General features: G+C 37.6%; 1 protein-coding gene across 1 annotated transcript in view; it reads right to left on the minus strand.

Annotated features, from left to right (window-relative positions):
• Positions 1-3,174: 3,174 nt before the first annotated feature.
• Positions 3,175-18,083, minus strand: part of LOC106870984 (TATA-binding protein-associated factor 172) — a 66,399-nt gene continuing 51,490 nt past the window's right edge. Inside the window, exons 32-41 of the mRNA XM_089347641.1 lie at positions 17,523-17,586; positions 15,050-15,257; positions 14,481-14,611; positions 14,215-14,376; positions 13,020-13,168; positions 12,162-12,302; positions 10,533-10,610; positions 9,120-9,249; positions 4,705-4,796; positions 3,175-3,757 (exon numbers count right to left, since the gene is read on the minus strand). Of these exons, the coding sequence (XP_089203767.1) occupies positions 3,478-3,757; positions 4,705-4,796; positions 9,120-9,249; positions 10,533-10,610; positions 12,162-12,302; positions 13,020-13,168; positions 14,215-14,376; positions 14,481-14,611; positions 15,050-15,257; positions 17,523-17,586 (1,435 nt within the window). The 3' untranslated portion in view covers positions 3,175-3,477. The remainder of the gene's footprint in view (positions 3,758-4,704; positions 4,797-9,119; positions 9,250-10,532; positions 10,611-12,161; positions 12,303-13,019; positions 13,169-14,214; positions 14,377-14,480; positions 14,612-15,049; positions 15,258-17,522; positions 17,587-18,083) is intronic.

The following is an 18,083-nucleotide window of genomic DNA, read 5'->3' on the forward strand; positions in this document are numbered from 1 at the left end:
ATGTCCGATCTTTAGGCCTTTGACTAAGCCACTCTCCTAGCTCACAAAGCAAACTTTTTTTTTTTGTTTTGTTTTGATTTTTTCTGCAGCATTTTCTATGTACAGCAATTTTTACTATTTAGGCAGCACTGATTCCAAAGACTGTTCTGATTCTAACATAGAATAAGTTTAGTCTGCTCTAAAGAAATTCTAACTACTTCCTACTTTGACAAATCAATGATTTAGAATGTTTGAATGTTCAAGTTATTCTAAGCTGATGTGTATATATGCGAGTCTGAGAGTGCTGATGTAATATGCCTCAGTAAAATATGTACCATGAGTAAATGCTAAACAGCAATTATCAGTTAAGAAGACTTCATTGGTGGTTGTTGATGTTTACCTCCCCGTCAATCCGAAATTACCTATAATCAAAGGTATTGAAACGGCCTTTTTTCCAGGAACTAGCAATTGAAGACCGTATCATTTAAAGTGTCTTCCTTTTTATTCCTTTAGATAGCAGGGTGTGATTTGTTGGTTTGGCTACTATTTCTAGCAGATTGTCAGAGTTTTTGCTTGGTCACTCAGAGGACCATACATTTATGTGGTTGAAGTTTGTCATATGTAAACGTGACCAAAGAATATGTCCCCAAAGAAGATCGCCAAAACCATTTTTTTTAATGGGATCATCCCAAAATTGTGACTGGATTGACGCAAAAATGAAAAAAAATCGATCTTGCAAAAATGGTATGGATGGGAGACAACTCATGACAAACCGCAATAACATATCTTTCCACAAACCACAAAACTCCAGGAGACCGCTCACTACTCAACTGATTTCTTAAAGCGTTTAAGAGAAATTGTTTATATACACGTTTACAGGAATAGTTATTACTGACAATCCTTAGCTGCTTTCAGCTGAGGAAGTCAAAGCAATAATACTCCTCAAAAACTAAAGATACTCACAATCCAGATAAGGTAACTGGGTCAATTATTGATTCTACTTCGTTTAAGAGGTTAACAATAATTATCATTCAACGTCCGTTTTCCATGCTGGTATGAGTTGGACGGTTTGACAGGAGCAGGAAACTCAAAGGGCTGCACCAGGCTCCAGTCGTCTGTTTTGGCATGGTTTCTGTGGTTGGATGCCTTTCCTAACACCAACCACTTTTCAGGTTGTACTGGGTGCTTTTTATGTGGCACCAACATGGAGCTTTTTACATGATGCTGTCTGTAATAAAGTTCCAAACCAGAGATATCATTCAGAGAAAAACTGATTAAATTTTTTTATATTTCAATCATTTCCTTATCCACTTGCACCTGAATTTGTTAAAATATTAGATTACATGTTTTACATGAAAAGTCTTAAGGCTATATGTAATATTTATTTATGTTCTGGTTTTGGCACAAAGCCAGTCATTTTTTTGAAAGGAAGAGGAAATTAATAACATCAACCCCTATACCCATTATCATCATCATCGTTTAATGTCCATCTTCCATGCTAGCATGGATGAGACGGTTCCACAAGAGCCAGCCAGGCCAAAACCTGCACCAGACTTCTGTGACTGTTTTGGCAGGATTTTTACAACTGGATGTCCTTCCTAACACCAACCACTCAGTAGAGTGGGCTTAGTGCTTTTTACGTGGCACAAGCACCAGCAAGGTCAGTTTTGGCAAGGTTTTTACAGATGGATGCCCTTCCGAACACCAACCATTTTACAGTGTGGGCCGGGTACTTTTAAGTGGCACCTGCACTGACAGGGTCACCAAATACTTGCAAGACAACAAAAAAAAACCTTTTAAGAGGGGAGGAAGCATTAGAGGAGGTAATGGCGAAAAGGTTATAGTGGGACAGATACAGGAAGTACAAGGTTACCCGGTTGGAGAGAGAAAGATCAAGAATGAAGACAGAAAGAGGTGTGCTACCACAAAGAAAATAGTTGCCCAACCTGAAGGAAGAGCAGTAAAAGGAAAGAGAGTGGGAGACAGCAGGATAGAGATGGTGGCAAAATGACGGGTATACTCACAAGGAACAGGGATCAGAATATAAATGGGATGATTCAGTAAAAGAAGAGAGAGATAAAGATGGTGGCAAGTGCTGGGGCATACTCTTGAGGTTCGATGCCATAATATAAGTGGCAGGATATTGCGAAGGGAGTGTGATTAAAGAGTGCAAGTAAGTGGTGAAAGACCTGAGAATATATAGAGTTGGAGGGGCTACCGGATAGCAATGATACAGAGGAACAGGGGTGTGAGGACAGAATTGGGGAATGAGAGCTAGGCATAGTGTATGGAGGAGGAAATGTGAGAAAGAGATGTAGACTGGTTTGTTGGGTACCCAAATGGTACTTATTTTATCAACTCCAAAAGGATGCAAAGCAAAATCAAATTTGGTAGAATTTGAAATCTGAACAGGAAAAAATGCCACTAAGCATTTTATCAGATGTGTTAACAATTCTGCCAGCTTGCCACTTTAATAATAATAATAATAATAATAATAATAATAATAATTATAGGCACAAAGCCTAAAATTGAGATGGGGGTGGGGGAATAGTTAATTACATCAACCCCAGTGTTCAACTGGTACTTATTTTATCGACCCATGGAAGGATGAAAGGCAAAGTCGACCCTAGCAGAATCTGAACTCAGAATGTACAGCTTCAAGAGCTGCAATTATTAAAATACCTAATAACCATTCATATAGCATAGGCTAGTGACTATAGTGTTTGTCCCAAGATAACACCTCATATGGACTTGTTCAGTTAAAAATACAGCAAATATCAGAGAGAGAGGAAAATTCATCTTAGCAGCAGCTAGCAAAAGTTCCAGAAGCATTTCAGCCTTATCAATGGTGTGTACTTGCAACAGCCATGTGCTTGAAAAAGAATTTGTTGTTTTGATATAAGAAAGTGTGAATAGATGATGAATTGCCATTCAAGTACATGCCATCATAAACACTAAAATGCATCTGGTGTTCTCACTGGCCACTGCTCGGACAAACTGTTGTTTCTCTGATATTGTGTTTTTAACACAGAAAATCTATAAGAGATGTTATCTCAGGATAAATACTGCAGTAACTAGCCTATCAACAATGTATATACATTAAGTATGATACATAGATGGCTATTTTAATAACATACTGCCTCAACTGCATCTACTGAAAATAACAATGAATTTTGAAATTATAATAAACAAATATTAAATATTTTAAAAATCTCCTTTAAAATAAAATAAATAATGGAAGTACAATGCAATGAAAAATAATTTACAAAATTTCATTTCAACGGTATATTTTTTTTTAAAAAATAATATCTTACAACAAACTCTTTAATTCATAGAAAATCTTGCTTCTTTTCTCTGTATGTGTTTGCTTGTGTGTGTATGTTGGTGTGTGAATGAGAAAGGGAGAGGGAGAGAGTGGTGAAGAAATTAAGATTGAATTTCTTGAAATTTACTTTCTAAATACAGATCTCAAAAATATATACTTTTAACTTAAGATATTCATGTATTAAGAGACTTTAAAAAGGTGTCTAAGTTGTACTCAGATTCATACTGTTTCTCATCCCACAAGTCTCCAAGACTGTCTAATATGGAACGAATACTTTCTTGCTGGTTAACATGCTTCTTATTTTTTAAGTCTTTAGAATTAACTTTGTCAGGGTCTCTTTGATTGACATCCAAAATAAATAAATCTAAGAGTTGATCTGTGCCCATTGTTCGCAATGTTGAATTGTCCTGGCTGATCACTGTATTAGCTATTGTCATCTTGAACTTCTGCAATCTGTAAATGAAATGAACACATTGCAAAAATTAAAATTCTACAATATAACAAAAAAAAAAAAAAAAAAAGGAAACAGGAAAAACTTTTTACTCATTCAAATTTAAAATATTCTCTGAAATATTTATGATTATAAATTATTCTATAACTATTAATACATTGTTGTTGGCACTCCATCGCTTATGACATTGAGGGTTCCAGTTGATCCGATCAACGGAACAGCCTGCTCATGAAATTAACGTGCAAGTGGCTGAACACTCCACAGACACGTGTACCCTTAACGTAATTCTCGGGGATATTCAGCGTGACACAGTGTGACAAGGCTGACCCTTTGAATTACAGGTACAACAGAAACAGGAAGTAAGAGTGAGAGAAAGTTGTGGTGAAAGAGTACAGGAGGGTTCGCCACCATCCCCTGCCGGAGCCTCGTGGAGTTTTAGGTGTTTTCCCTTAATAAACACTCACAACGCCTGGTCTGGGAATTGAAACTGCGATCCTATGACCGCGAGTCCGCTACCCTAACTACTGGGCCATTGCGCCTCCACATTAATACATATATATGCTGTATATTTACTGAGATTATTTGCAAACATTTAGTATAATTCTTTCCACTTTAGGCACAAAGCCTAATATTAGAGGATGGGTGCTAATGCTAACTGGTAATTATTTTATCAATCCTGAACTGATGAAAGGCAAAGTCAACCTTAACAGAATTTGAACACAGAATGTAAAGCCAAACGAAAGTCTGCAAGACATTTTGTCCGGCATACTAACAATTCTGCCAGCTCACGGCTTCACAAACATCTATTACAATAAATGAGTTTAAGAAAGTATGTAGATTTCTGAGTATCAAATACTTTGGACTTGATATATAGCATTTAATTTTAAGAACAAATTTGTAAAATCATTGAGTTTTAAATTAAATTTCATGAAAGAAAACTAAGACTAACCCCATAATTTTCTCTTCAAGAGTTCCTCTAGTAATTAACCGATAAACATTAACAACTTTTTTCTGGCCAATTCTGTGTGCTCTGTCCATTGCCTGCAAAAATATTAAGAAAATACCTGAGAACTCACTGAAACTAAATAATTACTTATACAAAATGATTTTTCAAAAGGTGCAAGTATAAATTTACTGAAATTCTCTGATTTAGTGATAAATCATTGGGTTAACCTTTATTTGAATGGCATTAAAAGTGCAACTTAATGATTTTATTAACAGTACAAGAGATATCATTGTCGTCATCATCATCATCATCATATTTGCTTTTCTATAGTGGCAGTGTTTTACATCCAGACACCTTCCCTGATGTCAATCCCTACATTTTTTTCAATATCAAACCACTGAGCCTCAGGATTTTTTGCAGCTCAATGGTACATAAACACCATTGGTGCTGCTGCAAAAATACATGGAGATCAACACACTCCTGTGGAGGGCTTTTCATTGGGTCTTGAGCCCAATAATGACACTTTATGCATTGAGTACATATTAAATTTTATTAAACTTGACCAATATTTTTCAAGCAATGAACAATTTTCGTCAAAACAATGAAATAAATATGTCGATCTGGAACTTATTGCAAAGCTTCGTGATAAACATTTTTTGTCTTCCCATTCAGGGGTTAGTACAATATTTGTTTCTGTCTAACCTCTTTCTTACTTTCTCTCTGTCTTTCTTTTGATTGTTTTCAACCATCACCATCACCAGTACCACCATCATCGCCGCCACAACTGCCATACATACACCATTCAGACTTTTGATGCCACCACCATCAACACCTTTGACTTTGCTGCTTTCCCCTCCACTACCATCACTACTGTCTTTCACATCCCTTACTATCACCGTCATGCTTGACTGCCTCAGCTACCACCACCACCACCATCACCTCTATCACAACTACAGCTCATATTATCACTATTACCCCATTACCATATCAATTGTCAATCTACTACCACCCTCACCGTCTCTATGCCTACTATTATTCTCACCCCAGCAAGAGGAGTAGAAGTGTCATTAAATAGTGAGAAAGGGGGGTCAATGTGTGACACACTGACACACAGAAATTCGTTTTGGCATTTATTATTATAGAAGATTCAAGAGGTACCAAAAATTTTGTACACAATCAGTTGCCCAGTTTAATATCAATGCCTGGCTTTTGGGTGCCTTCAGCAGAGTCCACTCTGTTACAAGCATTCAAGACCAGGCCTCCACTTTCATTCTGTCCCTTCCTCTCAGGTGCCCTGAAAATAATCATGGGTACTTCCTTGAGTGTGGTCGATGCCAGTGCCGCCTGACTGGCTTCCATGCCAGTGGCACATAAAAAGCACCATTCAAACGTGGTTGATGCCAGTGCTGTCTGACTGGCTCCTGTGCCAATGGCACGTAAAAACCACCATTCGAGCATCATCATCATCATCAACATCGTTTAACGTCCGCTTTCCATGCTAGCATGGGTTGGACGATTTGACTGAGGACTGGTGAAACCGGATGGCAACACCAGGCTCCAGTCTGATTTGGCAGAGTTTCTACAGCTGGATGCCCTTCCTAACGCCAACCACTCAGAGAGTGTAGTGGGTGCTTTTACGTGTCACCCGCACGAAAACGGCCACGCTCGAAATGGTGTCTTTTATGTGCCACCCGCACAAGCCAGTCCAGGGGCACTGGCAACGATCTCGCTCGAAAATCCTACAGGAGCCAGTCAGGCGGTACTGGCAACGGCCACGCTCAAAATGGTGCATCTCATGTGCCACCCGCACAAGAACCAGTCCAGGGGCACTGGCAACGATCTTACTTGGCTTGCCGGGTCTTCTCACGCACAGCCCATTTCCAAAGGTCTCGGTCCGTAGTCATCGCCTCGGTGAGGCCCAATGTACGAAGGTCTTGCCTCACCACCTCAGCCCAGGTCTTCCTGGGCCTACCTCTTCCACGGGTTCCCTCAACTGTTAGGGTGTGGCACTTTTTCACGCAGCTATCCTCCTCCATTCTCACCACATGTCCATACCAGCGCAATCGTCTCTCTTGCACGCCACAACTGATGCTTCTAATGTTCAGCTTTTCTCTCAAGATACTTACACTCTGACGGGTATTCACATTGACATTACACATCCAACGGAGCATACTGGCTTCATTCCTTGCGAGCTTACGTATGTCCTCAGCAGTTACAGCCCATGTTTCACTGCCATGTAGCATGGTTGTTCGTACGCATGCGTCATACAGTCTGCCTTTTACTCTGAGTGAGAGTCCCTTTGTCGCCAGCAGGGGTAAGAGCTCTCTAAACTTTGCCCAGGCTATTCTTATTCTAGCAGCTACACTTTCAGCGCACCCACCCCCACTACTAACTTGGTCGCCCAGATAGCGGAAGCTATCGACTACCTCTAGTTTTTCACCCTGGAATGAGATAGAAGTTGTTTCCTGTTTGTTTGCAGTCTTTATTGCACCTGAACATCTGCCACAAACAAAAACTAACTTGCTAGTTAACCTGCCTTTGATGTTGCTGCACCTCTTATGTGTCCATAGCTTGCACCGGGTACATCTTATAGAGTTACTACCTACTCCTTTTCTACATACTGAGCAGGGCCATCTACCTGAAGGGGTTTGTGTTTTATCTACCTTCCTACTTATTAGGATTTTGGTTTTAGCTAGGTTGACTCTAAGGCCCTTCAATTCTAGACCTTGCTTCCACACCTGAAACTTCTCCTCTAGTTCTGATAGTGACTCCGCAATTAGGGCAAGGTCATCAGCATAGAGGAGCTCCCAGGGGCAGCCTGTCTTGAACTCCTCTGTGATTGCCTGGAGGACTATGGTAAATAATAATAGGGGGCTGAGGACGGAACCTTGGTGGACCCCTACCTCTACCCGGAATTCATTGCTGTACTCATTTCCAACCCTCACCTTACTGGCAGCATCTCTGTACATGGCTCGCACAGCTCTCACTAACCATTCTTCTATCCCAAGTTTCCTCATTGACCACCAGATAAGGGATCGGGGGACCCTGTCAAAGGCTTTCTCCATGTCAACGAAAGCCAGGTACAGAGGTTTATCCTTAGCTAGGTATTTCTCCTGCAACTGTCTCACTAGAAATAAGGCATCAGTAGTGCTTTTACCTGGCACGAACCCAAACTGCATCTCATCTAAATTGATTCGCTCCCTAATTAGTTGGGCTATGACCCTCTCTGTAACTTTCATAACCTGATCTAACAGCTTGATGCCTCTGTAATTATTTGTATCTAAAGCGTCCCCTTTACCTTTGTAGCAGTTGACTATGATGCTGCTACACCAGTCATAGGGTATGACTCCTTCGTGTATCACCTGGTTCGTAATACGGGTGACTAGGCTATAGCCAACACTGCCAGATATTTTGAGCATCTCTGCAGTGATTCCTGATGGGCCGGGGACTTTCCCGGTCTTCATACTCTTAATTGCTTTATCTCTTAATTGCTTTATCTTTCTTAATTGCTTTATCTTGGTTGAGCCAATGCTGCCTGACTGGCCCTCATGCCAGTGGCACGTAAAAAGCACCCACTACACTCTCGGAGTGGTTAGGATTAGGAAAGACATCCAGGTGTAGAAACCTTGCCAGATCAGATTGGAGTCTGGTGCAGCCTCCTGGCTGGCCAGTCCTCAGTCAAACCATCCAACCCATGTTAGCAGGGAAAGTGGACATTAAACAATGATAATGATGAAACAAGTTATTTACAAATAGCTTATCACTGATAACAGAGTTAATGAAAAAGAAAACACAACAAAGAGAGCTCTATGTCAGAAAGGCATACATTTAGTGAAAAGAGCCATGTTACTAGCAGAGCTACTGCTCTATTTCACTATATGAACTGCTGCACTCTACCATCTAACGGTCGTTCACTCAATAGTGATGGTGCCATGATGAAATGAACTCAGTGAACAAATAGAGATGATGTGATGTTGAGAGTACCCTTTCAACTGTCTGTGGACTAAAACTCTAATGCTGGTGCCATATTAAGATGCACCTAGCACACTCTGAAGAGATTGTGCAATGGGAAGGGCATTCAGCCATAGAAACCATGTGAAAATTGAACATTCCAGTAAGATGATGACTCTCCCACCCCTCCCAGCTCAGTAGTAACTCCAAATAAGAATTGACAAAAATCATAATCAATCCAAACCACGCCAGCATGGAAAGCAGAATAAAAACGAAATAATGATTATTATTGAACTTATTTCATAAACAATTCAATAATATAAACTACATTTTTCTCTGTCCTAAAAACAATTTTAAACATTTGTTACATTGTTATATATAAATTGTTACATATGTTGTACAATTAAGATTACATGTAGAAACAGTAAGAAGTTTTTGTGAAGCCAACATCTATCAATAAACTTTACCTGTAAGTCTTTCATTGGATTCCAATCATGTTCCACAAAGACAACAGTATCAGCTCCTGTGAGATTAAGGCCAAGCCCACCTACATGTGTTGTTAACAAGAGTATATCTATTGAAGGATCATTGTTGAACCTAGAAATAAAAAGAAGAAATTACTCCCTGACAAAATAAATCGAGAAAAATAGAAGCAATCATCACTCTGTACTCTTAGTAATATCTAGAATCAATAAAATAAATAAGATATTTACTATTTTACTTGATTCAGTCATTTGACTGTGGCCATGCTGGAGCACCGCCGTTAGTCGAGCAAATCGACTCCAGGACTTATTCTTTGTAAGCCTAGTACTTATTCTATCGGTCGCTTTTGCCGAACCGCTTAGTTACGGGGACGTAAACACACCACCATCGGTTGTCAAGCGATGTTGGGGGGACAAACACAGACACAAACATACGCACACATACACACACACATATATACGACAGGCTTCTTTCAGTTTCTGTCTACCAAATCCACTCACAAGGCTTTGGTCGGCCCGAGGCTATAGTAGAGGACACTTGCCCAAGATGCCACACAGTGGGAATGAACCCGGAACCATGTGGTTGGTAAGCAAGCTACTTAATACACAGCCACTCCTGCGCCTGAAGAAAATCCAAATAAAAGCTAAATCCAAACCAAGAATGTCCAAACAACAAATATATTTTAATATAAACCATTTTAATTTTAGCAGGAATTGATTTCACAAGCTGGTTAAGCTCAACTCTCCTTATAGTTTGTATTTCTGTCAGTTAATTAGCTCATACATCAGACATTAATTATATTTCAATAATTCTTTGGATTACAACTTAAGATAATTCCTCCTTTGACTCTTCTCATCAATTTTAATTATATATTCCTTATTTTTAACAATTCAAATACTTTCATGTCTACTGAGATATTAAAATATATGACTTCCTGAATTCTAAAACTTTATGGTTCCACCTCACTAATGGCCTCTAACCTGTAGTTCCCAACTAGTCTAACAAGATGGAAAACCTGATTTTACAATTTCCTCCTTTGGATGCCATACCTTTCTACTATCAAACTGATTACCTGTAAAGGTACCAAAATGACAAATTAAAATCATATTAAAGGATTGCATTTCTTGCTTACACGTAAAAAAAAAAAAAAAAAAAGGGAAAAGCAGCCTTTTGAAAACCTGTGTATAAATTTCTAACAGTTTTTGTAAATAGGAATAAGTATAAAAGGATCACGTTTTCTTATTCCTATTTAATAACATCAAGTGAAAATAACACTTTTTCAACAAACTTAGAAATATTTCCATATATGATAAAATTAGGAATTATTTTTAAAAAAAAACTGATTTCAGCTTCATACACCATGATTATTATAAATTATACAAAAAACAATTACTTACCTATTCACTATGCTGTGTCGAGAACCAGCTGGAATGCTACCATCTAACCGTAGATAAGTCACATTTGGCATATGAGCTCTTAAAAAAAAAAAAAAAGTGTTTAACAACAGTTCAGTTATGTCACTAAGTGTACCACATTTTATAAAATAACACTGTGTAACAAAATTTTAATTTTCTTTTTATTTTGGGTCGGTGTTATTTCCTAGTTGCTTCTCTCTAGAAATCAAAAGAAAAGACTACTCTTCCATTCAAACTTTGCTTTTGTGACTTGGACATCAATATTTTGAAACTGACCTATTTTCCATTACATTTCAGACAGATTCAACACTGAGTTGCTGAAGCAGAAATACTGTTGTAGCAAATATTCTGCTCAATATCACAGATTTGCTTGTCAGTTGCTTGACCATAACCACTTAGCCATGTCCCTTGGTGGCTGACAAAAAGTGCATCTCTGATCATGAGCAGGAGTAGTTGGGAAGCATTACGGCTATGTGTTGAGAGGGATTTGGGAGTTTGAATAAATGTTGCAAAAGCAAAGTTTGAAAGAAATATTAGCCATTTTTCATACTTTCAAGGAGTAAACAAATAGGAAATGACAGTTACTACCCAAGGATAAAAATCGTGTTACACAGTGTAATGATTTCTTTAATAGTTTAGTTAAATTAGAAAACAGAGAGAATAACTGGCTAAAAGAATATTGATATTAAAATTAAATAAAAATGATTCATAATACAAAAGATTGTGAAGATGAGATAAAAATCAATATTAGTTATAAATATCTTTACAGAATTCAAACACATTTAAAGAAATTCTAAAGGCAAAGAAACTCAAACAAGCAAATGCACTTTGTACGAAAAAAATGTATATACAATGTTGAATGCTAAGAGAACATACTACTTCAAGGTTATTATAGGAGCTGAAACTTTTAAATGGCATAAATAGATACCAAAAAAATAGATTCTAACAAAACACTTCATTTAACTTCCAATAAACAGAACAACCACAATTGAACCGGTTGATAATTTTTTGGAAAAAGACCTTAAATATAACCACATACTGCAAGCAACAAACAAACTCATCATCATCATTGTTTAACGTCCGCTTTCCATGCTAGCATGGGTTGGACGATTTGACTGAGGATTGGTGAACCAGATGGCTGCACCAGGCACCAATCTGATCTGGCAGTGTTTCTACAGCTGGATGCCCTTCCTAACGCCAACTACTCGGAGTGTAGTGGGTGCTTTTACGTGCCACTGGCACAAGGGCCAGTCAGGCGGTACTGGCAACGGCCACGTTCAAAATGGTGTTTTTTACGTGCCACCTGTACAGGAGCCAGTCCAGCAGCACTGGCAATGACCTCATTCGAATGTCTTTTCACATGCCAGTAAGGCGACGTTGATAACAATCATGCTTGGGTTAAGAACTGATTGAAAACTAGAAATATATGTAAATAGTGCAGAATATTTACAACTGGATGCCATTCTAAATACTAACTATAGAATACGAAAAAAGAGAATTTGGAACTAATATAATTAATAATTGAAGATATATATAGTAAAATTAAATTTTTACATCATCCAACAGATTTACAAAGGAAAATATATATTGAAAGTTCAATGATATACTTACTTTAAAAGATCATTCTCAACAATATTTAACATACTTTTTAACTGACAAAACAGTAGTACCCGATGCTGGTTGACAACAGGTGCTGTTGAAGATAAATTCCCACCACTAGTCACTCCAATACCACAGTCATAAAGAAGTTGTCTACAAAATAAAACAAGTGGAATGTTTACAAGTTTAACAACTTTACAAATTACAAGTAAATTGCAATATCTATGCATTGAATGGTGCCGTTTTCACTCATAAAATAATCATAGTTTTTATATTTTGGTTGTTTGCTTGTTTATCTTAATACTGTTTTCATGTTCAAGAATAAATAGACAGTTTTTAAAATGCATAATCCAATTAGCAGTAATATCTAAAACAACTGTTTCAAATTTTGGCCTATTCAATTTTGGTGATTACATCAAATCTAGTACTTAACTGGTTCTTTATTTTATTGAATGGAAAAGGATGAAAGGAAATGTTAACCTTGACAATACTTGAACCATGAATGTAAAGGCCAGAAGAAATGCTGCGAAGCATTTTTTCTTATATGCTAACAACTCTGCTAATTTTATAAGGCGGCCAAATGGCAGTATTGTTAGCATGCTGGGTAAAATGCTTAGTGGCATTTCGTCTGTCTTCATATTCTGAGTTCAAATTCCAACGAGATCGATGTAGCCTCTCATCTTTCCAGATTTGATAAAATAAGTACCAGTTGAACACTGGGGTCAATGTAATCAACTTACCCCTCCTTCAAAATTGCTGCCTTTGCACCAAAATTGGAAACCAAAATTTTGAGTATTTTAAAATTTATATTCTTTTAAAACTGACAACTGTTGAAAGTAAAACACTAAAGGAAAAATTGTGATGACATACTTCAAAGCTGTCAATTTTGGTGCATGTTGAATATCCTGTAAAGATGATTGTTGTGCTGAAAGCTGTTCTATAATCTCATTATATTTGGGATGCTGTGAAGATAAAACTAATGCAGGATGGTTGCATACTTTTCGCAAATACTGTAAAGCCTGAAATAAAAAGCAAAAGAAACTCATGTATAAGTATGCGTGTGTCAGCAAATTATCATATTACATAGCACATTGAGTATATATATATATATATATAAATTAATCTATTCTGTTTAATAAAGCATCTGTATGCTCATCCTAAAATGATTTCTGATAAGAGACAATTAGGACAAAATCATGACTTCTCAGAGTTGTAGCCCAAAACTGTTTTAGCGCAAGTGTGCAAATGTTTTCTTTTACAGGACTTAATATTACCAATTATGAATATTAACCCTTTAGCATTTAAACCAGTCATATCCAGCCAAAGTATTCGGCCTATTTTATGTTCAAACTGGTCAGATCCAGCCACTACCCTACAATGTCATTCTAAAAATAAACAATCACATCTTTGAAATATCAAAGCTATAAGATAATACAGGATTAATTCTATAAAATGTGAATATATAAGTATTATATTTGACAAAGTAATCTGAATGCTAAAGGGTTAAGGTAAAAAAAAAAATGTGTAAATCAAAGGAAATGAATCATTAAAGCATTCGGCCTGCTCTGTGGAGTGGTTGGGGTTAGGAAGGGCATCCAGTCGTAAAACCATGCCAAAACAGACACAGAAACATGACGCAGACTCCAGTTTGGCCAGCTGTTGTCAAACTGTCCAAGCCATGCCAGTATGGAAGGAGGACGTTAAATGATGATGATGATGATGATTACATTGATTACAACCTGTGTCACGCAAACTGGCACCTGGCACATAAAAGCACTCCGGTGTCATGCCAGTGGCATGTAAAAGCACCCATTACACTCTCGGAGTGGTTAGCATTAAGAAGGACATCCAGCCATAAAAAACCATGCCAAATCAGACTGGAGTCTGGTGCAGCCTTCCAGCATGGCAGCCCAGTCAAACAGTCCAACTCATGCCAGCATGGACAACAGACGTTAAATGATGATGATGATGATGACGACCACACTTTATATAAATCTACAGCTCTCCATTGATATGAAATTAAATAATATGGAAACAAAGCTGAATAAACAAAAAGTATCTTTACCTGGAAGATGTGAGTTGTACCTTGGTTAGATTTCTGTGATTGTGTTGAAGTATTATTTGAAGTTAATTTTGTATTATTTGTTGATTCTTCGTCCAAAGAATACACGCTTTTTTCAACATTCTTTTTGGCATGGGAACGTGTAAAGTCTTCATACAGTTTTACCTGCATTCAAAGAATTTCAGAGAAATTAGAATTAAAAAAACTGAATATTTCACTAACAGAATGGAATAAAAACGAGTTTAAAAAGCATTAAAAATTATCTTAACCTGTAATGGGCTTAAATCACAATAATAGTCCTGCATAATTTTGGGAGGTAAGTCTTGTAACACATCATCCTTTAATCTGCGTAATATAAATGGTAATACCTGCCGGTGAAGAGATTCCATTGCTAAAGCTCCTGTAAAAGGCAAGAGACAAAAAAACACAGTTATACAATTTCTTTATCTACAAATGAAATATTTTGTAACAGCAACAAAAAGCTAACAGAAATATATTGGGTTGGCAACTAAGTTCCCGCCGTTTTTTTAAATTTTGGAATTTATTGCATTTTTAAATTTTGGAATCTATTTTTTTCAAGAATTCTATTTTTGAATCATTTTGGAATCTATTGTTTTTTTTTCTAGTTAATTTTAATTAATTTTTGTTTATTTTCAGATCATTAAAATGGAATATCGAGTTTACAATTTAATATCAAAACAAAATATACTGAATTTACAATTCATAGTATAACTATGACATCAAAAATAAAGAAATAAAATTATTCACCTTTCCAAAACAGGTATAGGGAGTAATGTCAGGAAAAAAAAAGATGGTCAGAAAATATACATATATATACCTGCTTCTTGTTCCTTAGATGTGCTCTTTGCATCTCTACTTTGTAAAATTGGTTTTCCATAACGTGCTTGAAATTGTTTTTCTGTACCCAAAAAGCCAGGCATGAGAAAATCAAAAAGAGACCACAAGTCAAGCACATTATTTTGAATTGGTGTTCCTGACAGAATAAGCCGGTGGTTGCAACATAGCTGTTTCACTGCTTTGGACAGCTGAAGATAAGAGAAATTGATGCACTTCAATATTTTACTGATACTTGTACAAATTATTTGATGAATAATCATAGGTGTGACTGTGTGGTAAGAAGCTTGTTTCCCAACCACATGGTCCCAGGTTCAGTCCCATTGCATGGCAGCTCGGGCAAGTGTCTTCTATTATAGCCTAAGGCTGACCAAAGCCTTGTGAGTAGATTTGGGTAGATAGAAACTGAAAGAAGCCTATCATATGTGTGTGTGTGTATATATATCATCATCATCATCATCATCATCGTTTAACGTCCGCTTTCCATGCTAGCATGGGTTGGACGATTTGACTGAGGACTGGTGAAACCGGATGGCAACACCAGGCTCCAGTCTGATTTGGCAGAGTTTCTACAGCTGGATGCCCTTCCTAACGCCAACCACTCAGAGAGTGTAGTGGGTGCTTTTACGTGTCACCCGCACGAAAACGGCCACGCTCGAAATGGTGTCTTTTATGTGCCACCCGCACAAGCCAGTCCAGGGGCACTGGCAACGATCTCGCTCGAAAATCCTACAGGAGCCAGTCAGGCGGTACTGGCAACGGCCACGCTCAAAATGGTGCATCTCATGTGCCACCCGCACAAGAACCATATATATATATATATATATAAATAATGTCTATGTGTGTGTGTCTTCGTGTCTGTGTTTGTCCCCCACTACCACTAGACAACCAGTATTGGTGTGTTTACATCCCCATAACTTAGCAATTCAGCAAAAGAGACCAATAAAATAATTACCATGCTTAACAAAAAATAAGTACTGGGAACAATTCATTCAACTAAAAATTCCTTGACTTGGTGCCCAAGCATGGCCACAGTCAAGTAACTGAAACAAGTAAAAGGTAAAAGATAAATCGAGAGCAAGGTGTGTATGTATTTATTTCCCTAAGAGTAAAGGGTAGTTTGTATGATGCTTGTGTTAGAACTGCAATGCTGCATGGTAGTGAGACATGGACCTTGAATGGAGAGGACTTGAGAAGACTGGAAAGAAATGAAGAGAGCATGCTTTGTTGGGTATTCAATCTGAGTGCATGTGAAAGAATTAGCACAGAAGTGCTTAGTAAAAAGCTGGGTTTAAGAGGAATCAGATGTTTTCAAAAAAGAAGTCTGAGCTGATATGGTCATGTGATGTGTACAAATGAGGACAGCAGTATAAAGAAGTGTTTGTTTAATGTGGCTGGAATTTTCTGAAGAGGAAGACCCAGGAAGACGTGGGATGAAGTGGTGAAAGTTGACCTCAGGACCTTTGAGCCTGACAGATGAGATGAAAAAAAGACCAGGATCTCTGACAATAGGGGGTTCTCAAAAAAGACTCACGCACCTCAGCAAGACTGAGTCCTGAAAGTGCTATATTTTGTGTCCTCCGACCATAACAGTGACTCCTTCTCCTCATGCACTACATCTACCTCTTCCCCTCACCCTCTCTCGTCCTTTACTACTCCTGCTACTGCCTCCCTCTATCATCTCCAGCTCATAGCTTGTCTCATTCTCCTTTCAACTATCCATTTTGGCAGTCTTTCTCATTCACTTTCCTATACAATCTTACAAATCACCCACCTACCCACTTCTACCCAGCTTGTGCATTGTGGGGCAACTTGGGCACCTAACCACCATTACCTGTCTTGCAGCTCCTGCTGATCATTTCCTCTTCTCCCCTTTTTTTATTTTCATACAAGGTGTATCCAGCTATGGCAAACTTCCCACTATTCCAACATATTCTCAAGTAACCGACACAAACATAGAAAAGTAGGCATTATTATTATTATTATGGCAGTGGCGGTGAAGTGCCAATTATTTAATGGATAATGCTCTTTCAACAAAAAATTAATTTGTGCTTAATCATTATTCTGTAAAAAAAATCTGACGAAGAACTGTACCCTGCAGCAGGAGTGTTAAGACTGGTCCCTTTGATGGTGTGAAGCACTCATGGCAGTGCCAATTAAAAGCACCTGTCCAGTGCAACATAAAACCACCCATGCAGTGCCACATAAAAGCACCCAGCACACTCTGTAAAGTGGTTAGTGTTAGGAAGGGCATCCAGCTGTAGAAACCATGCCAAATCAGATTGGAGTTTGGTGCAGCTCCCCAGATTGCCAGTGCTGGTCAAGCCATCCAACTCAAGCCAGCATGGACAACAGACATTAGATGATGATGATGATGATGATGAATTAAAATACCAAGTAAAGATTAGCTAAAAAATAGTTCTATTATAATTCCATTAGAAAAAAATTTATCTTACCTTGGTTTTACCATTCTTGATCATGTGACCTTCATCAAGAATGCAGTAATTCCAATGAATTGACCTGGAAAATCATAGGTGATACTTTTTTTTAAATAATTCAAATTACATTTCCTATTTCACAAGAATATTTTGTTAAATAAAAATTACAAGTTAAATAAGATGAAAAAAAAACTCGTTCAATAATTAATGAAGAACAATTTCTTTTAAATCATTAACTATGCTAATGAGCTTTTCTGAGATTGCTGATTTCAAGTTTGTTCAATATGGTTCTAAATTTGTATACCAGTCAAGGTTCACTAATTCTTTCATGCAGTGAGGTAGGTAGTAGTAGTACACCAGAGCAAATTGTACTGAGAGAAATCAAACCTAAATTACATCAAAAATTACTTGAGAGAATAAACAAAAATGTAATTTGGGTCCATTCTGAAACACTTGAGCAGCATTGAAAAATGAACGTAAGGATCTTTCAAAATTTCCACAACCAGGAAAGCCTGGTATTGATTACAAATGATTGTTCAACTCACAAAATAAAGTAAAAAGAATAAAGAAAAAGTTAAT

Source organism: Octopus bimaculoides, chromosome 2 (genome assembly GCF_046866305.1).
Source record: "Octopus bimaculoides isolate indiv1 chromosome 2, ASM4686630v1, whole genome shotgun sequence".
Classification (NCBI taxonomy): domain Eukaryota; kingdom Metazoa; phylum Mollusca; class Cephalopoda; order Octopoda; family Octopodidae; genus Octopus; species Octopus bimaculoides.